At 54.2% G+C, this 21,128-nt stretch overlaps 7 protein-coding genes across 7 annotated transcripts; 4 read left to right on the forward strand and 3 right to left on the reverse strand.

The window, feature by feature from the left end:
• The first annotated feature begins 153 nt into the window (after nt 1-153).
• Nucleotides 154-1,066, forward strand: BDW47DRAFT_101784 (uncharacterized protein). The gene has a single exon (XM_024811731.1). The coding sequence runs from the start codon at nt 525-527 to the stop codon at nt 819-821; it is 297 nt and encodes a 98-aa protein (XP_024674333.1). The 5' UTR covers nt 154-524; the 3' UTR covers nt 822-1,066.
• Nucleotides 1,067-2,206: 1,140 nt separating this feature from the next.
• eng2 (putative GPI anchored endo-1,3(4)-beta-glucanase) lies at nt 2,207-4,729 on the forward strand. Its single transcript, XM_024811732.1, has one exon. The coding sequence runs from the start codon at nt 2,498-2,500 to the stop codon at nt 4,541-4,543; it is 2,046 nt and encodes a 681-aa protein (XP_024674334.1). The 5' UTR covers nt 2,207-2,497; the 3' UTR covers nt 4,544-4,729.
• Nucleotides 4,730-4,949: 220 nt separating this feature from the next.
• On the reverse strand, nt 4,950-8,280 carry BDW47DRAFT_135116 (putative NRPS-like enzyme; the record flags this gene model as incomplete). Its single annotated transcript, XM_024818251.1, has 3 exons — nt 4,950-7,153; nt 7,206-7,963; nt 8,014-8,280. 3 exons carry the CDS (start codon nt 8,278-8,280, stop codon nt 5,008-5,010), a joined length of 3,171 nt encoding a protein of 1,056 aa, XP_024674335.1. The 3' UTR covers nt 4,950-5,007.
• Nucleotides 8,281-11,775: 3,495 nt separating this feature from the next.
• Nucleotides 11,776-13,567, forward strand: BDW47DRAFT_94138 (S-adenosyl-L-methionine-dependent methyltransferase). The gene is made up of 5 exons (XM_024820267.1): nt 11,776-12,111; nt 12,241-12,370; nt 12,425-12,548; nt 12,671-13,122; nt 13,206-13,567. The coding sequence occupies exons 1-5, from the start codon at nt 11,866-11,868 to the stop codon at nt 13,517-13,519; spliced, it is 1,266 nt and encodes a 421-aa protein (XP_024674336.1). The 5' UTR covers nt 11,776-11,865; the 3' UTR covers nt 13,520-13,567.
• A 640-nt stretch (nt 13,568-14,207) lies between these two features.
• Nucleotides 14,208-15,203, reverse strand: BDW47DRAFT_101792 (uncharacterized protein). The gene is made up of 2 exons (XM_024811733.1): nt 14,865-15,203; nt 14,208-14,759 (listed from the first exon to the last, which is right to left on the reverse strand). The coding sequence occupies exons 1-2, from the start codon at nt 15,142-15,144 to the stop codon at nt 14,365-14,367; spliced, it is 675 nt and encodes a 224-aa protein (XP_024674337.1). The 5' UTR covers nt 15,145-15,203; the 3' UTR covers nt 14,208-14,364.
• Nucleotides 15,204-15,746: 543 nt separating this feature from the next.
• On the reverse strand, nt 15,747-16,751 carry BDW47DRAFT_123824 (uncharacterized protein; the record flags this gene model as incomplete). Its single annotated transcript, XM_024816128.1, has 2 exons — nt 15,747-16,551; nt 16,621-16,751. The coding sequence occupies 2 exons, from the start codon at nt 16,749-16,751 to the stop codon at nt 15,747-15,749; spliced, it is 936 nt and encodes a 311-aa protein (XP_024674338.1).
• Nucleotides 16,752-18,299: 1,548 nt separating this feature from the next.
• On the forward strand, nt 18,300-21,127 carry catA (catalase catA). The gene is made up of 3 exons (XM_024820269.1): nt 18,300-18,843; nt 18,905-19,217; nt 19,274-21,127. The coding sequence occupies exons 1-3, from the start codon at nt 18,607-18,609 to the stop codon at nt 20,962-20,964; spliced, it is 2,241 nt and encodes a 746-aa protein (XP_024674339.1). The 5' UTR covers nt 18,300-18,606; the 3' UTR covers nt 20,965-21,127.
• The last annotated feature ends 1 nt before the right edge of the window (nt 21,128 follows it).

Consider the following 21,128-nt stretch of genomic DNA (forward strand, 5'->3'; position numbering starts at 1 on the left):
TGGATATCGTCAATCTTTGGATACGACTTACCCCCCGTGCCCATTGTGTTACTATATTTATGCCCGATGATTTGTCTTTATTTAACTTTCGTTTGATAGTCATGTCTGTTCAGAAACTACTTTTTCCAGGCGCTCCTGTCTGAGGGTAATATCGTGAAAGCAGTGAATACCGTCAGTCAATCGGCGCACCCAGCAAGAAGATTTTACATAAGTACGTTTAATGATTACTTCCCTCGGATATCGTGGCTGTGCAGACACCTCTATCTCGTGGAGATAGACGCGACGGTTATCCGCAGAGAATCTCAACAGTCCTCCATCGGAGCGGCAGAGGCAAATACTGCACCGCGAATACCCCCTGTACATGTCGGCTACCTCTTATCATGACCCTGGTTGGCGCTAGATGATCCAACCCGTATACAGAACTGACACTCGACCGTTCTGTCCATGATCGACGCGGGATATTACTGTCTTACCAGACATACCAGCCAAGACACCAACATTTTCGACCGTCGCACGGGACACGGATGATAGCGTCAGCGTTGACCAGGCCCTCTCTCGCACCTCCGCAACAGGTACTTCGGCGTAGCCATCAGCCCTCTCCATGCATGTCTGGGTCCATCTCGAAGATAGCTGTGGGGTACAGACAAGGCCGGTCTGTGGCTTATTCCTCCGAGCGCCACCATGCATGCGAGCGGCACGAAGGGCCTTTTTCCACGAGTTGGGAGTGTTTCAAAGTGGACGGCACGAGGCGTCCATGCTGCCACTGGCCGTCGATGTTGAAAGAAAAGGGCGGGTGCCGGTCAGACATTCGAAATGAGTAGGTCGTGGACTGGATCGACGACGCGAAGAAAATTCTTTCAGCTACCTGTACAGCCCCAGAGGCACGGCAACGTTGTCCAGATGGCGATTCACCCAGGCATGCCCTGTCTCGCGGCTGGGTCACACCCCACTGCTGGGGACCCAGGACGGGCTCTAGACATTCTTCGGGTCAGAGCCTGGAGGCAAATCTTGTCGCGCATGGAATTCCCTCGGGTATTTTGAGTACCTGGGGCGTCGACGGCTGAGCAGCGAGTATCTCCATCGAGACCAGAAAATGGAATGGAGAAAGGGATCTAAATATAACCAACAACGCGGTCTAGATGGAGGGAGGATCGTTAATGTTCACAAGGATGCATAGGGCCCATCCTGACTCAGCGGTTACTATGCGCTGCCCTGGCCAATCCGATCCATCATCGTGGTCGATCTTTTCGCACCGTCATTTCTCGCGTCCCAAATTCACCTCCAATCATCCTTCATCTCTCGACTCTCCCAAATTAAATTAGATGAAATGGATGTGTCTCGCGGTCTGCAACGGGGCAGGATTCGCCTCGACTGATCGTCCCGTCCCAATTACCCAGCGAATGATGACACTGGGAATGCTCCAGTTGCCCCCTCCTCCATACCAGGGTGGAGACCGACCATTCTCCGGCCGCTCATCGGATAGTACGGAGTACACGCTGCTCGCTACGCAGACTAAGAAACAACGGCGTGTCCGGACCCCCACATTGTGTGTTGGATCACGATGTCTAGACTCCGGCCCAGTGTCTTCTCCCTTGTCGTGTCGGGCATTGTACGGGAAAATATAATATTTTTTCCACGGTCGGATTGGTGGACTGGATCAGCCACCCATCAGGGATTAAGAATGCTGGCTGAGGGGTGAAGAACAACCAACTGCAGACAGATGCTGGATGTCGGTCCATTTTCTACTGATCAGACTCATCCGAAAAAATCACCACTGGAGATGACGGAGAAAGAATCAAGCTGAAAGTTGTCCAGCAGCTCCCTTCCCGAAGCAGAGGCTACACGGAGCGGCCTCCTGTTTCATGTCGGGTGGTTTGGCGGCCATGGTGTTTCAGATCGGCTGTCCGTCCACTCGGCGCCTGCAGCTTGTCGCTGGCCCACCCGGCATGCCTGGCCAAGAATGAAGGCGCCCAGCCAGTCTGGACTCTCCAGAGTCACTGCTGATTCGCCTGGCTTGCGAGGGACGAACGGTGTTGTCTCCTCTTGGTACCTGGTGAGAGGGGCCTTGGACCACAATAGGCCGCCTGCTCCATTGACAACTCCCAAAATGAAAAACGAAAAAGTTAAAAAACAAGAGGTCCATAATATTACCCAATGGGGTACAATCATACCCCCCAGACGTGGACGGTCTGGTTCAGTATATCTAGGTCGTGTCCCTGCAAGGGTTCGTCTTCCTTTCCATTTCGTCACTTACATTCTTTGCTTCGCTATCTCGTCGCCGTGGATTGATTCCCGCCTTTTGTTTACCTTCCTTTCTTTCTATAGCTACTCAGCCTCGACGGTTGGGTGCCATTCTTTTCGAGTCATTCTCTCCCCGTCTGTCTTTTTGGATTTGCTAGTCAATCAGTTTGAGATCTCGATCTCTCCAATTCCACCTTTGTAATATCAACAAAGACGTCGATCATTTACCTGCTCACTACGCAACGTCCTACTGACGATGTCTTCGTCGCTTATCTGGAGCGTAGGGGCGCTCGCCCTCTCGTCCCTGGTCTCTCCGGCGGCTGCCGCCGCCAAGGAGAGCTATCAACTGCTGGAAAACTGGCATGGTGATACCTTCTGGGATGGGTGGGACTTTTACGATTCCCCCGATCCCACCAATGGTTTCGTCACCTACACCAATCAGAGCCATGCCGAAGACACAGGCCTGATTGACATCACCTCGCGCGGCAGCCTCTACATGGGTGTGGATCACAAGTCCAAGCTCGACCCCAGTGGCCCGGGCCGGGAGTCGGTTCGCCTTGAGACCAAGGGCTTCTACAAGGAAGGCCTGTACGTCCTGGATCTAGCGCATATGCCGGGGAGTATCTGCGGCACCTGGCCCGCATTCTGGTCCGTCGGTCCCAGCTGGCCTGAGGACGGCGAGATCGACATCATCGAGGGGGTCAACAAGCATGATTCCAATAAGATCGTTCTGCACACCAGTGGGAGCTGTGACGTTGAGGGCGGCAATGAGATGCTCGGCGACATGAGCTCCGGGGAGTGTGGCGAAGCCTCTGGCACCATTGGCTGCGTGGTCAAGGGCAACAAGGGCTCCTCGGGAGACCCGTTCAACAAGCAGGGCGGCGGTGTCTATGCCATGGAGTGGACGGAGAAGTTCATCAAGATTTGGTACTTCCCCCGCGACTCGATCCCACCATCCATCACCGATGGTCACCCCGATAGCTCGACCTTCCCTACGCCCATGGCCCACCTTCAAGGCTCGTGTGACATCGCTGCCCGTTTCAAGCCGCAGAAGTTCATCCTCGACACCACTTTCTGCGGTGACTGGTCCGGCAACGTCTATGGTGACTCCAGCTGCCCCATCAGCGACTCGAGCAACCCCATGCAGAGCTGTGTCGACTACGTGGCGGAGAACCCGGAGGCCTTCAAGGAGGCCTACTGGGAGATCAACTCCATCAAGCTGTACCAATATGGCGTGCCTAAGCCCTCGGCCACCAAATTATCGGCCGCTACCTCCGCAGTGTCAACCACCAGCATCTCCGTGTCCGATTCGACCCCCACCAGCTCTGGCTTCCTTTCCGCTACCACCTCGGTCTCGGTGTCCGAGCACGATTCTGAGTCCACTGCCACCCACGTCCCCGAAGGGCCGGAGAAGACCCACACCGAGTCCGCCCACGCAACCCCGACTTCCGCCACCGAGACAACAACGGCCGTACCCGAGAACACGCCTCCTCCGGCCCCCAAGGAGACTCCCAAGGAGACCCCCACCGCTGCCCCGGTTGCCCCGCCGGCCGACCAGGGTGCTCACGCCTCGGCTTCCAAGAGCACTCGTTTCGTGACGGAGACGACGACCTATTGCCCCGAAGAAGCCTCCTCGGCGGCCGCTGGCGGCGAAACGGGTGCCGTGCCGATCCCGGCCCCCAGCCATGGTGCCGATGCGCCGCCGAGTGATGACAGCAGCGACGGGGGGGTCAGTGTCATTCCAGTCCACCCCACTAATGCCGGGTCTGATCCTACTCCCGCGGTCCCCCATGACAGCAACGACAACGGTGTCACTGTTGTTCCGGTTCACCCTCCTAAGGACGAGCCGGAACCTGCTCCCGCCACTCCCGCCGCTCCCGCCGTTCCAGCTGGCGATTCCGACGCTGCTGGCCAAGATCCCGCCCAGTCGGGCTCGGGAATCACTCCTCCCACTCCCCCGTCCAAGGCCCAAGATCCTGACGCTTCTGGCGTCCCTGCTCAGCCTGCCCCTCCGGCTGATGACCCTTCCGCGCCTGCTGTGCCCTCCGGCGCTGATGCGGTCGGTGGCTCGAGCCATGCTACAAACGCCGCCCCCCTCCCCAGTATCGAGGTTTCGTCGTCTTCTCGGTTCCTATTCGCGACCCCCACCAGCGCTGTCCAAGGTGCTTCTTCCACGGCGAGCGGGTCTACCAACCCCTCTGCGACTACCCCTGGCACAGCCATGTTCACCAGCGCTGCCGACAAGCTGTCGATGCGCACCCCAACTCTCCTTTTTGCATGTGTCCTGGGGCTCCTGGTCTAGTCCGACATCTGTTTTTAGACATCATTCCTTACCATTTGATTTCACGGCACTATATCCAGGAGAGATTGCTTGAAACATATTTAATTCTGTCCTCTTTCCGCTTTAGACTACGTATCTTTATTTCCTATACTGTTCTTTTAGCTGTGCCTTAGAGGTTTTCTTGATATCCTAATTGTCGCTATTGACTGTTGAGATAAAGTAAACAATGATTCATATCAGATATTAAGAGCCCTGGTCGACCAAGATCGTAATGTAACAGAACAAGCCACGGGGAAATGTCGTGTGGTGCCTTCTTCTCCATCACAAGGTGATATTCGCTTCAGTCACTGCTACCATCATACATTCACACATGTAGAATCACGCTATCCATTGAATCATATATACCGGTACCCCAAACCAAACTATAGACAGTTGTGCGCAAACCGAAAAACGCTAATATATACAAAGTCATGATCGAATCGTGATCAGATCGTCGTCCACCTCCGTAGCCAATCCTGTGCATATCGACCCAATATTCCATCCTGTACGATCCTCAACCGACCGTTCCTCAACGTTACACTGTCCCGCTCGGCCTTCTCCGTGAGAAAGGAAGGGGCAGCAGGTGAGTCTTCACCATACATCGACTGGTAATGCGCGACCAGCTTGACAGCTGGGTTGACGGCTTCTTCTCCCCTGGCTTCGCTCGCCTTCATCAGGTCAAGCCACCGGTCGAACGACACCGTCTCAAAGCGGAACCCGCTCCGTCGTAGCGCCCCGAGCATCTCGGCCCACGAAAACGTGCGAGAATTTGTCAGATTGTAGACTGTGTCGTCGACGAGCTTCCCCGTCGCGGGGTCGCGCCCACGCGGCTCAAGCGAGTTCGCAGCGCACGCTTTGGCAATCTCTAGCATTGAGCAAGCCAGCTTGTCGACGGGGAGCCACGAGCACGTCGTGTCCAGCTCCGGCAGCGCGTTCAGCGTCAGCGCCGACCGGATCATCAGCGGCATCGCTTCGGAGTCATTCCAGAGGCCCCGTTTGGAGTGGCCGGATATCTGTCCGATGCGGAGCGAGAACGCCCGCGCACCGGCTTGTCGCGCGTTGCTGACAATGTGCTCGCCGATCAGCTTCGACCGGCCGTAGCCCATTTCGAGCGCGCTGGTGAGATCGTCGATGGGTGTTTCGTCTACGGCGCGTGAGGACGCGCCGAGGGCGGTGGAGATGGACGAGCAGAAGAGCATCACGGCTGGGGAGGACAACGTCACTGATAGGGACAGGTTGATGAGGTTGTGGACTCCCTTGATGTGGGGTTCGAAGCTGAGGAGGGGGAGGTTGAAGTTGACTGGCCATGCCGTGTGGATGATCAGTGAGACGGACTGCTTCATCTGGTTGAGCATGCCCTCGTCCAGGCCGAGGTCAGGTTGGTCCAAGGCGCTGTTCAATGCGATGATCTTCTCTCGTCGGTGTGGCAGGACGGATAGACCCTTTTGTGCGAGAGCGTCTAGGACTGCTTCCGTTGGTCGGCTCCGTCGTGTTAGGCAGTAGACTGTCGATACGGAGTCGTCGTTGAGGAGCTTGTGGAGGATGTGAGCGCCCATGGAGCCGGTCGCACCGGTCAGGACCACGCTCCTGGAGTTGGAGACGCGTCTCGGGTCGGGCGTATGTTTACAGAAGGTGGAGTATCTTTCAATGAGGCCTGGCATCAGCGATACCTCGTCTTCGACAATCGTCTCTTGCCCGCTCTGTACAGCAACGATCTGCTCTGCCAACCGCGAGACGGACCCGGTCTCGAAAACAATATTCTGACCGATTCTCTTGCTGTCTTCGATCCTGAAATCCCGCAGGATCAGACGACGCAGATGGATGGCTTTCAGACTGTCCATACCCTCTGCGAAGAACTCCCCATTGGCGCCGGATAGCGGGAACCCGAGCTCGTCTTGACAGAGGCGCAGAAGGTGGGATTTAGTCGCGTCCAGGCTCAGTATCAGCGACCCTTCCGCGCTATGCTCCACTCTCGTGTACATCTCGTTGATGACGCTGTCGTATTTGGCGTACACCTGGGCGCGGATCATTGAGCCTTTGTCTGTGCGAGGGCACACAGAGTCACTAGGTAAGACTACAACCATGTCCCGCGATATTTGCGAGAACTGCTCCGCTCGCGAGTTGGCGTCCTCGATCGTGGGCCAGATCAAGCTCATGTACTCCTTGTCGGGGAATTGGTGGGTGTCGTCCGACCGGAAGACCAGCAGTCCGGGGACGGTCTTGCCGACGCCAAAGACGACAGCTTCCTGGATGAGGGGGCTTTGCTTGATGCACCCTTCAATCGGCAACGGGAGAACTTTCTCGCCGTTGAGCAGGACGACTCGGTCGTCCAGTCGTGACATGTACTTCCACCGGTTTGGGATCGTAGGGTGTGGTGTGAATACGTCCCGTGAGTGGTATGAGCCTGGGGGCTCATTAGAATTCGAAGACGTCAGAGCCGGGTGGCCCTGGAGGTATACACATTCGTATAGCGAGTCGCCGATAGGCTTCATCCATATGAACGGTTGGATGTTTTCGAAGAACTTCAGGTAGTTCCAAAATGGATCGCCCTCAGGGCGAGAGATGGATTCAGCGACGAGGCCGGCCTCGGTCCTAGGGTTGTTAGATCGGATAGATCGAGAGGAGCCTTTGGATTGACACTTACAGGCCAAATGACCCCCCAAATCGCACTTGTTCTTCGACGAGCCGATTGCCCAGTTCGTCTGGACACGGAGCACCGCCGTATGTCACTAATCTGCATTCTCGGAGCGCGTCCAAACCTCTGTCACTGTCTACAAGGAGTTGAAGGAGGTATGGAACGCCCTGGACTGACTCGGGCCGCGCTGCCTCCAGGGCAGGCACAACTGTGTTGGCAGTCAAAGGCAGTGCTGCGTCCCACATGAACGCAGTCTTCTTCATGTACATGGCTTGCAGGGCGGTGGATAAACCATGGAGGTGGTACCACGGGAGGGAGTTGAAGGACGTGAGGCCCGGACCCCTCATGGGGTGCGTCATCAAGGCTTTGTGGCTCAGGTAGAGGGGTTTGGGGTTTCCGGTGGACCCGGACGAGTGGAGGATGAGAGCGATTTTCTCCTTTTGAAGCCCTGGGTTGCGATGCCGTTGAAGCACCATGAATGTGGAGTCTTCGGCTACTTCCCCGAGGGACGCCCGCTGGACCATGGGCCGGCATGCTACCAGTTTGAGTCGGAGGATCTCTCCCATGGTTGATCGGATGCTAGCATTCTGGCCATACATGATGGTGTCGCAGCCGACGGTGTCTAGGAGGGACACGCAGGCCGCGGGGGAGAGACGGGGAGACAACATCATGACGGTGTATCCTAGACGGCTGAGGGCGAAGAATGTGACGACCATGTTGAGATCTGAGAGGGTGAATAGGGCGACGATGCTGCCGTCACGGCGAGGCTGCCACTGTCAGCAATGTCTCATCTAGCAAGGAAGAGAATGAGACCTACCGGTTTAAAACCATACTCCATCAATTGGCAGACGGCCAGATCGACCATGCAGTCGAGGTCCTGTCCCGTGAAGTACTCATACGAAGCAGGGGAACCATCCTGTGAGGGCTTCGGATACGCCAAGATAGGTTTCTGGATGGCATCTGATGCCCGCAGGCGGATCAAGTCATCGAGGATGTGAAGGCGCCCAAACTGTGCGATGAGCTGTTCCGGCCCTGAGAGCTTGGAAACATCTTCCAGAGTGTCGTCGAACACCGGTATACCCATGATGAAAGCGGGAGAGTGACTACTTGACAATAACAGAGCACAATACCCTCATGGGGATGACCTCCGTATTTAAACACAATCCTTGAGGCCTTATCCCAGCACCGAGTGTCTTTGTTTTCCAACTGGTCGCAGCACTGCGTGCGGTCAGCATCTCCACTGTTCCGGATATGGTAATACCTACATCCTGGCCGACGCATAGACCTATGTTCATGCCGATACATGTTGCCAAATATCCACCTGCTCCAGCGTGTATCACCGGCGGTATGACGTTAATTTGCCATCATGGCTGCGTCTGGTGATTCAAGCATGGTGGATTTTTGATTACGCCCCATCCTATCGCATGTCGCAGAGCCGAAAAGAAAGGTCTACAATGCAACCCCGAGTAAACTAAAGCTCTTCAGCTCAAAAGTTCCATCGCACGGACCTAGCCCTAAGATAAAAAAGAAACATGAATCGGCGATTCCGATCGCCTCATGGTCGAATCACGTACCAAAGCCTGGGAAGATCGACACACCCCCGAAGAACATAGGACTTGTTCGATTGGCCAAATCACTACGCAGGACTCTCAACGTCGGGTGCGCGCCGTACAATTTGTCATTTGTACTTCGACCATGCACGAGGAAACTTCCCGGTACCATTGCCTTGGGGGGCTACGTGCATTGCAGCAAGCAGGGGTCAACCCTGATAGTGTGTCCTTCAGTCTTTCAGTCCCCGTCGCCACAGCGGTCGGATATGGGATTACGCCCCAAGTACCGAGCAGCTGGTTCCTCTGATCGACGCGGAAATCTACTCCCAGGTGTTCGATCGATCGCCGATCGCACGCTCTCACGAGCTCGTGATCAGGGATCTCGGCTCTTCGCTCCTCGAGAGGGTCGTGCCTCTGTTGATGTGTTCTATTTGGGGTTTGCGGTGGACATTTTGCCGACTGAGACATCAAGATTCCCTGGGACGCGTCCAGATCAACGAAAACAAACATTACTGACTTCGGCCGTGCTGAACAGTATCGTCGCTCCGGCCCACCCAATGTTTTCGCTCGTGTTTGACCTTGCTGATTTATTCAATTACTTGCTTTCATTTTGTGTTGTACAAACTCAAACCAATCTTTGTCTACGACGGGGTGTCGTGTTGGTGAAACCTTCAGCAGGTAACGCTGACTGGTGGGCATGCCAGGGTAACAATGCGATTCCAAGCAAGAATGTGGAATTTAGATTGCATAGTTTGGCACAAAAAATTGCCCTTGCAGGCACGCCAATCCGCAAGGGTCCGTTCATTCGACATTTATTCAGCATATGTAGAGCCAACCCACCAGGAGTCTCTTCATATGCATGTCCCCGCATTTATCATGCAGCGCGGGAACTGTCGGCCTCGACATGTCACCAATGGGAACCCGAACTCGATTGTTCTCAGGATGAACAATGGTCTTTCTCTCAGTCTTGCTGGTCGTTGGTTGCGACATGATTGGCATCAGCGTGGCGATGGTCGAGTTGGGTGTTCAGCTTGTGGTCAAGGATAGGTCCCTGGCCATCAAAGCCCCAATTGATCATGGATGGCCGGGGATCATAATATCACTCAGCTGACCTCCGACCGCCATTAGACGAGTCAGTCAGTGTATTTCGTTGGCGATCTGACCTGTCTTTTTAGGAAGGAGCTTCGCGGCCCTGGGAGTGCGTCTCCGAGTTGGGGCCAAAGGCCAAACATGACAACAGAAAGATAAAAATAAAGGCCAAACAACGGGATTCCGCAGGCCTGACGAATTCCAAGGGGAGGGAAGGTTCGCACGCAACTACCAATCGCGACAGGGGTTGGTCAAAATAGGAATTTTTCGCCTTTTGGTCAGCGTGGCGCCTAATGATATGCAGGCTGACGGCACGAACCCTGTCCAGCTCCACATGGGTTGCGCTATTGCTTTTTGTGGTGGTCAGCCCTTCACCACTCTGATTCGCAGTATTTCTGCGGCCCTCGATGTTTTCCCCAAGCGCTGGACCGAAAGAAGAAAGAGAACATCGATAATGCATCCACGCATGACCTATCAAAAACATATCCGGTGTTTCTGCCCGCATCTTGGCTCTCGATCGCTCCAACCGGACAACCAGGGTGCCGCCACATTCTAGGATCAAATCGACGGCACAACAGCCGGATGGTTGTTAATACCCTTCTCGTGTAACGAAAGGACAAAGGTTCAAGGAAAGCGGCGGACCGGGGAGGGTGGCAGCGCAGCCACAGTCGGTTCTCATTCAACGCAGAAGAGACCAGGCGTATTGCGACTGAGTCTAGCACCTCGCTTGCGCACAACCTGTGGAAATCACATCCGAAATCCGGGTGATCGACCTCGATCCATTAGCACACCACTATTGGTAAAGTTAGGGAACTAACTTTTAACGAAGTTAGTACGGTTCGCAGGGCCAGGGGATGATGCAACCCGTATCCACCGTCTCCACCTCGTTCCAGATCTTAGCGATCACAATCCCAGATATAGTATACTCCCTGAAGGCGCCCCTCGGAGTAGCCGCTGGATGGGCAGAGTTAGGGGATCACGGTGTGGCGACTATGCGCTTTGAGCGCCAATGGCTCATTGCGATTACCCAGCATTGCACAGTTTCAGCGCAATTCCTGGTCCTGATTGATTCTTTCATGACTCCAAACCCAGTATCTACAAAGACGTGACGATACATCATAGTGGAGCCAGGTACTCCTCGCGTCAGAAAACAACTAGGATGATTCTTTGGGGATCTTATCCCCCCACCCGCCCGTCACACGGTAGCGTCTCCTCCGGACAATAGTGCCCACAGCCGCGGCCACTGGATACATCCGCATCGCTAGCGTCGAGCTGGAGGCGTGTGACAAGAACCCAGTCCGTCACACGGACTTTTGATTATGGCGGCGACGTTGGATTGCGCGGGAAACATGGAAGTTTCCGCGGTCTCTAGAACTGCAGCGAGTTTCAATCTGGACTAATAGCTACCGTCACCGTGGATCGCATTGCTAGGATGCGGATGTGGCCTCCCAGCGATATCCCGCGGTGACAAAGGTCCTCCAGCCACGTTTTCCCGACCAGGACATCTACATCGAGAAGGAAACACCGAGGGCAGAGCTGGAACTGCATCTCCCCGGTTTGATTGGACCGCTAGAGCCATAGCGTCTGTCGATAATGGGAGGGCAGTAGTTGCCTTGGCCTGGTCAGTGGGTGGGGTGGGATCGTCCAGGTTTGTCGGTCTATATCGACCGCATAGTAGATTGAGTTCGAAGGAATCGTCGAAGGATGGTTCATTCGTAGCCACTGGTCGTGGGACTGGACCACTTGTTCGAGTTAGAGAATCCGAGTGTCTCAGTCGCTTCGCCGTTTTCAGGTGGGCAAGGGCTCCCATCAGCCCTCCCCGACCCCTGTCGCCATAGCCTGTTTCCATTGAAGTATTCGCATCTGGATCGCCATCGACCGAGTCTCCTCCCCGGGCAGTGCCTGTATCGCTACTGCTATATATTCGACCCTTTGGTCACCGCCGTCATCCTACATCACATGTACACCACGTCCGACACATTCTGCACATACACACTCCTGTACATATATCAATCTCTCACCGTGTAAATATGACGGCCACTGCAGTGTCCATGCCGAATTCGGTACTCACCCCCTTCCCAACCTTACCTCCAGCATCGTCATCAGCACCATCACCAAAGTCAGACCTCCTGGCGCTGGTTGACCGGATTCGCCACGCCGCAGCGAACGAGCACAATGCATCCCCGGACTCGCATTCCCAACTCCTCAACCTCATTGATGAGTTGAAGTTGGCCGTGGAAACGCCGAACGAGACAGTCCTGCGTCTCATCTATCAGGTTCGTCGTACATATTTTCTTCCATTCGGGCATTCGGGCTTTTGATATATCCCGATTACACAAGCACTCATATATGAAAACCCACACATATATGAGAACAAAGAACATAGGCAGACTAACGCTCATTAGCCTCCCCAAAATGCGGCCCTCCGGACGGTCATGGACATGGGTATCTGCCCTCTGCTCGTGCAACACGCACACAGCGGACTATCGGCCACCGAGCTGGCCGGGCATACCGGTGCCGAGCGGGCTTTGATAGGTACTTTCCCTCTCCTTTCAACGCCATGACTAGTGCGGGTCCTAACGGCTGCAGTGCGACTCATGAGAGTCATGGTGGCCCTGGGGTTGTGCGACAACCCCTCGACCGAGGTGTACCTGCCGAATAGCAAGACGTTGGCTTTGACGCAGCCGATCGGCAGGGACGGTGTTCCTTGCATGTACGTCTCTCTTTCCTTTGTCACCCCCCATGTCTCAAAAGCACAAAGAGAATAGATCACGCGCCAGAAAGCAGAGAACCAAGGGACCGACGTGCAATATACTAAGATATTAAAACATACAGTTACGACCTTACTCTCCCAACGCTCTCCAAGCTCCCCGACTACTTCCGCGACCACCAGTATGTCATGCCCAGGGAGTACAAGAGTTGTCCGATGCAGTGGGCCGTCGGCCAGAGCCAGTTCGAGTGGCTTGCCCAGCGTAAGCTGAGCCAGACGCGCTTTAACTCGTACATGGCTTCCCGTCGACAGGGTAGGCCGGCTTGGTTCGACACGTTCCCTGTCGAGCGGCTGAGCCGGACGGCTGTCGCGCGCGACGACGCCGTCTTCCTGGTCGATGTAGGCGGGAATCAGGGGCATGACTTGGTGCGGTTCCGGAAACGATTCCCCTCCGTCTCTGGGAGGGTGGTGCTGCAGGATTTGCCTAAGGTCGTGGCGTCTGCGCCGGCGTCGTCGTTGAAGGATGATGGCGTTGAGATTATGGGGTATAGCTTTTTTGATCCGCAGCCGGTGAAGGGTATGTCCGCTTCTATTCTATTCTATTTTCTTATTGGTTGTATCTGGAGACATGTTCCGAGTAGTGACTAACGGTTGACACAGGAGCACGGGTTTACTACTTCCGCGCCATCTTCCACGACTGGCCAGATGATATTTGTCGCCAGATCCTGGCCAACACCGTCTCCGCCATGGACGCAGATTATTCCCGGATCGTGATCGTGGACTTTGTCCTCCCCGACACGCATGCTCCGCTTCTACAGTCCAGCCTAGACATCCAGATGATGAGTATCGGGGCTGGGGCGGAGCGGTCAGAGAGCCAGTGGAAGGAGCTGCTCGGGAGCGCGGGACTCGAGATCCGGAGTGTCTGGAGGAACGGCCCTGGTATGGAGAGTGTGATGGAGGTTGCAGTGCGGTAGACTTCGTTGGGCTGCACGATGTCGCTACCAAGGAGACTGGCCTAGCAATGTGGTAGACAGCTCATATGATTAATTCCATCACTTGCAGCGTTAGTTGTTCTACACCAAGAGTTTGTACATTGAAGAGCGCGTAGTTATTAACTTCACGTGGCTTGGCTTACGCATATCTCCCTTACTTTGCACATGCGTTAGGTGAATAGACAGGAGACGTATGCTTCTGCAGCGGTCAATTATTTTCCCAGTCATTCGGCATGCAAGGTTATCTTCGCAGCTATCACTACCTCCCACATGCAGGATACTTATTGCATATGACAGATCTGCCTTTGTCTGACTTTTGTATAGTGTTCGGAAGATGAATCTGAAGGTTTACTATCGATTAAGGAATATCTATTTCGGTATTTACTATATAGAGTATATATTTATGACTTGTTATTATCGGGTTTCTATTCAGTTGTATCTATATCAACGATTGCCAGGAAAACCGCTTCACCGCTGCTGGCTCCACTAACGGTGTGCGTGGCTTCAACTCCTGCTCCGGTTGGAATCTCAACGGCTGCTATTCTTAGATGTCCTGGACATATCATAAACGGTCTAGACAGAGTCGTCGCTCGTGTTGACTGAAGATCGCATATTGAGTATATTAAACGAGTCGCTGCAAGGGTCGATTCGTATTCATGAACTTTCCAGACCGCACCCTTGCAGGGGAGACGGTGTCCTCTTCAATGTCAAGTATAGTAGTCTATACACATCGCAGCCTGAGCTACTCCCCCATCCCAAACACCCTATACTACACCCCATCCATCCTCCCATCTTACACTAATCCCCCGTCCCCCAGGAAAACCAATTTACCGCCTCACATTCACCAACGCCGTCTCCAACCACAACTTCGTATACTGCTTATGCAACCAATCAATATGCGCCGGCATGGGGGGCGCGTCGGCCTTCCCCCTCCCCTGGAAAAAGCAACTCTTGAGCCCAAACTCCGCAACGCCCTCATCGGCCTTCACAACAGCCGACATCTCGAACAGCCCGTCGGAGTCGCGCACCCCCGTCTCGCGCGGCGACGCCCCGCACCGGACGACAATCCGCTCTGTGCTCTTTTCTAACACCTCGAAGTGGTCTGTGATGCGCGTGCCGAGCTCGTAGGGGCCTGCGCGGAGGGCTTCGCGCGTCCAGAGATCGGATGCTGTGGAGGGGTTCTCGTATTTGCGCGAGAGGTAGGCTCGTTGGAATGCGTAGCCTGTGTGTAGTCATTGGTTAGTGATCGCTTTTACTATGGTGAGGTTTGAGGTTCCTCGCATGCATGCATGCATGCTGGTAAACTGGTGGTGAGAGGAAGACATACCCCATCCGCTCCAGACCCCCGCGCAAAACGCCTCTGTCAGCTTTCCCTTATTCTCCAGCAGCGACGGCTTGATATCTGTCAATGGCACTCGTCGCACGTAGTAGTCGTGGGTGGTGGGGTTGTTGCTCGGGTTGAGGTTGCGGTAAGCGGGTGAGGAGAAGATGCGGTCGGCGGGGGTCATGGGCACCAGCTTGTCGTTGCGCGTGGCCCATGCGAAGGCGCCGGCCGCGGTAGCGGCGCCGAGAGTGGTCACCTTGACTGTGCGAGTAATGAAGCCCATTGTGCGGGATTGGTGGACGTGGGGTGGGACGATGGGAGTGAGGAGGAGGGATCGGAGTGGTGAGGTGGAAGTTGGGGAAGTTCGGGCGGAGGTGGTGACGTGACGGATCGGGTCAAGCCCGGTTGGGTTACTGTAGCTTTCCCCGTATTTCTCGTCTGTGAATCTGCTGTGGTCGATGTTGGTCTATATGAATTACATCCTTATTTTCGAGTTATTTCTCTTTATTTTGATTTTGTTTTGATATATTGAAACGTTATTTTTGACTTGTTGATAAGAAGTCGTTCGGATATATATAATGGTGTGTCTGAAATGGATGACGATAGGACATATATACTGAACGTGAGACATTACAACCGAAGGGAGCCTTGATATACCAAGAGAGAAGATGTCTGTTGATTGTTTCTGATACTGCCAATATCTAGACGAATATAAACAAAAATCAACGCGAGTACGGTAGTTCCTAGCACAGCTCATCCCTGCTCCTCCCCCTACAGTTTCATCCATATATAACCACGTCGGAAGTAAGAGTTCTGGCAAATCAATTGTTGACTCTCAGAGGCTTTCTGCCTAACTCAAGCAAAGACTTTCGTATGAATAGCAGGTCAATAGACCGGAACGGAATGCCGGTCAACAGGAGAGCCCCAGTCATCGAGAGGAGTGGCCGCAGGCAGATCACAAGCGTCCTCGACGCACGCTTCAACCGGCACCTCATCCGCCTCGACTGGACCGGCGGGCGGGTCTTCAGGAACCATCACCAGACTGGACTGTCGAGGGGTAGGGGGGTAATCGGGTTCTATATGAAGTTCCGGGACCGGTTCGACCTGACGGTCCTCGATTGCGCGAGCGCGCAGAGAGGATACCGTGCTCGCGTAGATTTTCACCACCATCTTCATGACCGCCTGATTGAAGATATTGTCATCTCCCAGGCTGTTGTAGAACTCATTGCGTGTGAAAGTGTTTTCGTCCGCGTCGAATGCGCCCTGAAGCTTGGTGTGGAGGTAACCGCGGAGCCAGGTTTCCGTGTTGAGAAGTCGTGAATACACCTTTCGGACTGCCTTTAAAATAGTGACAATGCGAATTTCGTCGCCGAACTTTTCAATGTAGGTCTTGGCTAGTTCTCCTAGGCCGTGTATTTGGTACTTGTGGGCAGTATAATAGACCTGGACGGCTCGCTGGAACTCGCGTGGAATGTACTGATTGGGGTCATCAAGAGAGGTCTGGAGTGTTTCATAGCCGCCGGTAAAAATGTAGTGAACCACGGAGTGTCCAATATCCCCGTCGATGTCGAGCGTAGAAGGGTGAATGAAGGGGGAACTCGGTTGCAATTTTGGGTACTTGTCTAGGTACGCCGATGGGATATGATAGGTATCGTTCCCGATCCGTAGCTCGGTTGAACGCGTGTACGGGCTAGGATCATTGGGGGAGCACTGGTTAGCTGACGGTGAACGTGCGTGATCGGGGGTTCTACGAGCTCACGATTTCAACAGTTGGTTGACTACAACCAAGGGAGGCGGAGGAGGGGAAACAGGTGCCGTCTCGTCGACTACGGCTTTTGTGAGGACCTTGTTCACCGAAATCTTCTGTCTATTCTTCAGCTTCTGGGCCATTCTGAAATACTAGAGGCTGCGCTGAACTATGAGCTGCGGAAAGTATTTGGGATGAAATTCGAGAGTTGGTATTTATAGCTGTCTGTCTCTCTCCAGCAAGTGTGAGCTGTTCCACTCGTCTGCGAGCCATGCGCATAGCCAGGATATAGAGTACCCCAGATGGGATCTTCCATAGACGCCCCACGAATGCATCACCCGAAAGCAGACCAAGCCATTGGACAGTAAAAGATTAATCTAGCACTATTCCAGAGCAAGGTGCAGGAGATCGAGTCGAGACTCCCAACTATAGCGAGACGCCGGCAGAATTGCGAGTCTTCCTGGCAACCTCCACGAGAGGCACAGCAAAACGGCCGGAATTTACCCCCACCAGCCTCATTATCTGGAGAAATGGTGTGCAGCTCCATCGCGCCAATTAATTGATAGGCGTGGATTCTCCGAGCCGGCAGCCGCTGCGCCGCATCGACCCTACTGCGGCAATAGACATGAGTGTATTGTTGGCTCGCAATGAGACCTGATTCGACCAGATCCATGTCGAGAACTGCCTCGCTGAACACGCATAGGGCTTTCAGAGGTCCACGTCAAGGGTTGATGGACGATGACGTCCTATTGGACTGCTGCATGTGGATGACGGCGGCTGCGGTATGCGGCGCAGTGGCCTCTTTTGTAGGAGCTCCTAGGGCTTCTTGAACACCAATAGGTGTTGGGGGGCGATCTTGAGAGTTATTTCTCCCGTAATCCAGCAGTTTGGATACTGCAGTTCGGCCCATAGGGTATCATACCACTCCCCAAGCGGATTCAAGTGATATACTAAATTAATAGTGGGTTAAAGCACAGGAAGGGAAGATGTGACTCATTGTAGATTGGCTATATGGTGCAGCCGTATGTCTTCAGATGATTTACCTGTTGGTGTAGATGCGTTATAGTACTGACGACAGATCTCACCGTTGAAGTTGGTTTGATTCCAGGAAGTCTCGCCATGTGAGCAGTCCAGTATTCAAGACTATGTCGTATGATAAGCCCAGCCTGTTTATATTGGAATCAGTGTCAATGGTAGAAAATGAAAGTTTATATATCAAACAAAATCGGATGAGACAATCGGTACAGATATTTCGCTCAACTAGCTGATGTAGGAAAGGAGACAGGGTGCCAGTTGGTCAGACAAAATATCCTAAGAGAGCTCATAAACCAACCCCGAGCCACTGATCTCCAACCACGGCCCGAAACGAGTGATGGATTTGATAGTGAATCATAAATGCAATATAGGGAAGTTTCTACGCGAGTTGACCGAATCCGGCGAGCTAGATGGCCACCGGAAACGAGGAGAAGCGATGCAAATACTACATCAACGCTCCTGTCAAGCATTTACTGACTAAACCCCAGGATGTCAGAACCATTGAACTACATAATGTAATTAAAAATGTGACATCTAGGGTCAGAACCAATAAAAATCAATGTATAGTAAACCGATGACAACTACTAGATTCAAGGTACAAGGCACCTGGATACTGCCCTGCCCTGGCAGAACAATCCACGACAACCATGTCATCAAAACACCACAACCGTAAATCGCCGAATAAGGTCAACTATCATCAGCATAACAAGCATCAGGCTCATCCAAAAATGAGTTGAAGCAGGATTTCTGCTGGAAATCCTGGAGATCCTGCTTCCTCACGTGACGGGATGAGCTCACTGCTCGGTCACATCAAAGACGTCATGACGTTACAACCAGGGGACACCACCTTGGACCACCTCTTTAAAAATGACACAGGGGTACAGGTCCTTGGATTTTTTCCAACGACTCTATATTGCTTGACTCTACCCAGACGAATCAGAATCTCCACTAAAACCCAGTAAAATGGCAACGGCTTTAGCAGAGGGCTTGAAACACAAGACCCAGAATGTGGTCACCTCGCAGGCCCCCAAAGACAAAAAGACCATCGATCTCGAGAATGACACCGTCGAGGGACATACCCAGACGCCCATGACAACGGACCATGGAGTCCGTGTCACCAACCCCGACAATTGGCTGAAAGCCGTCGATGATCGCCAAACCGGACCCTCGTTGCTGGAGGACCAAATTGCGCGCGAAAAGGTCAGTGGAAACCCTTTTCGGGAGCAGCTTGGGTAGTAGACAGCTCTAACTGTCGTGTTAGATTCATCGCTTTGACCATGAACGTATTCCCGAAAGGGTCGTCCATGCTCGCGGGACCGGCGCCTTTGGCACCTTCCGCCTGAAGGAGAGCGCCGAAGATGTGACGACTGCTGGTGTACTGACCGATACCTCTCGGTCCACACCCATGTTTGTCCGCTTCTCGACGGTGCAGGGCTCCAGGGGTAGTGCCGACACCGTGCGCGATGTTCGCGGGTTCGCCACCAAGTTCTACACCGATGAGGGCAACTGGGACATCGTGGGGAACAACATCCCGGTCTTCTTCATCCAGGAAGCCATCAAGTTTCCGGATTTCGGTGGGTTTTGTGGACGCCTCGAGTAAGGCCAGACATGAATGCTAATCTTCCTAAAGTCCACGCTGTCAAGCCGGAGCCGCACAATGAAGTGCCCCAGGCGCAGACGGCCCATAACAACTTCTGGGACTTTGTCTACATGCATCCCGAAGCCACGCACATGTTCATGTGGGCCATGTCCGACCGCGCAATTCCCCGGTCCTACCGCATGATGCAGGGTTTCGGGGTGAATACGTTTTCCCTGATCAACAAGGCCGGACAGCGTCACTTCGTCAAGTTCCACTGGATCCCGCACTTGGGCGTCCATTCCCTCGTCTGGGATGAAGCCTTGAAGCTGGCCGGTCAGGACCCCGACTTCCACCGCAAAGACCTGATGGAGGCCATCGACAACAAGGCCTTCCCGAAATGGGACTTCGCCATCCAGGTGATCCCAGAGGAGAAGCAGCATGACTTTGACTTTGACATCTTGGATGCCACCAAGGTGTGGCCCGAGAACCTGGTGCCCCTGCGCGTCATCGGCGAGATGACCCTCGATAAGAATATCGACGAATTCTTCCCCCAAACCGAGCAGGTTGCCTTTTGCACGAGCCATATCGTCCCGGGTATCGATTTCTCCGATGACCCCCTCCTGCAGGGCCGGAACTTCTCCTACTTTGACACCCAGATCTCGCGCCTGGGCATCAACTGGGAGGAGATCCCCATCAACCGGCCGGTGTGCCCCTTCATAAACCACAATCGCGACGGTGCGAAGCGCCACCGCATCACCAAAGGCACCGTCAACTATTGGCCCAACAGATACGAGGCCGTGCCCCCCGCCTCCGAGGACACCGGGTTCGTGTCGTACCCGCAAACCGTGGGCGGCTCGAAGCGACGCGCCCTCAGCGAAAAGTTCCGCGAGCACCACCACCAGGCGCAAATGTTCTACAACTCGATGACCCCCCTCGAAAAGGCCCACATGCAGAAAGCGTTTTGCTTTGAGCTGGACCACTGCGACGACCCCTTGGTCTACGAGCGCATGGCGGGCCATCGTCTTGCGGAGATCGACCTGCCGCTGGCTCAAGCCGTCGCCGAAGTCGTCGGCGCTCCCATCCCCGACAAACAGCTGCGCCCCAACCCCGGGCACACGGCCCCGGGTCTATCCCAGACGGACTTCACACCGCGGAAGCCGACCATCGAGAGCCGCCGCATCGCCATTCTCATCGGCGACGGCTACGATCCCGTGTCCTTCAACGCTATCAAGACGGCTGTGTTGGCTGCCAACGCGCTGCCGTTCGTGATCGGCATGAAACGCTCCGCCATCTACGCCGCCGGCGAGTCGCCTAGCACGAGCAAGGGTGTCATCCCCGATCACCAGTACGACGGTCAGCGATCGACCATGTTCGATGCCACCTTCGTTCCCGGTGGTTCGCATGTTGAGACGCTCAAGAACACCGGACAGATCCGGTACTGGATCGCCGAAGCCTTTGGCCATTGTAAAGCGCTCGGGGCGACGGGCGAGGGAGCCGAGCTCATCAAATTGGCCATTGGGTCGACTCTGGACGTCCAGGTGGCTACTGCGGATAATCCTGCGCCTCGTGAGTGGTACGGCGTGGTTACTGGGGGGAAGGTCGAGAAGCCAGAGAGCTTCAAGGACGGGGTCAACATCCTTAAGGATGCTAAGGACTTGATCGGCATGTTCCTGTACCAGATTTCCCTTCATCGCAACTACCAGCGTGAATTGGATGGGTTGAGCTCGACTGTGGCGTGGTAGATGTCAGCTCGCGCTTATAATGTGTGGAGCTCTAATATGTGGGATGTGTCGATTGTATCAAGGGAAGGGTACGCTGAATTGTCTGTTGCTTATTCTTCAATGTGTAAATCTGTGTATGTAATGAAAAGTGGTGCAGTTATGATTGCGTATCTATTTGAATGGCC

Source organism: Aspergillus candidus (genome assembly GCF_002847045.1).
Source record: "Aspergillus candidus strain CBS 102.13 unplaced genomic scaffold BDW47scaffold_9, whole genome shotgun sequence".
Lineage (NCBI taxonomy): Eukaryota > Fungi > Ascomycota > Eurotiomycetes > Eurotiales > Aspergillaceae > Aspergillus > Aspergillus candidus.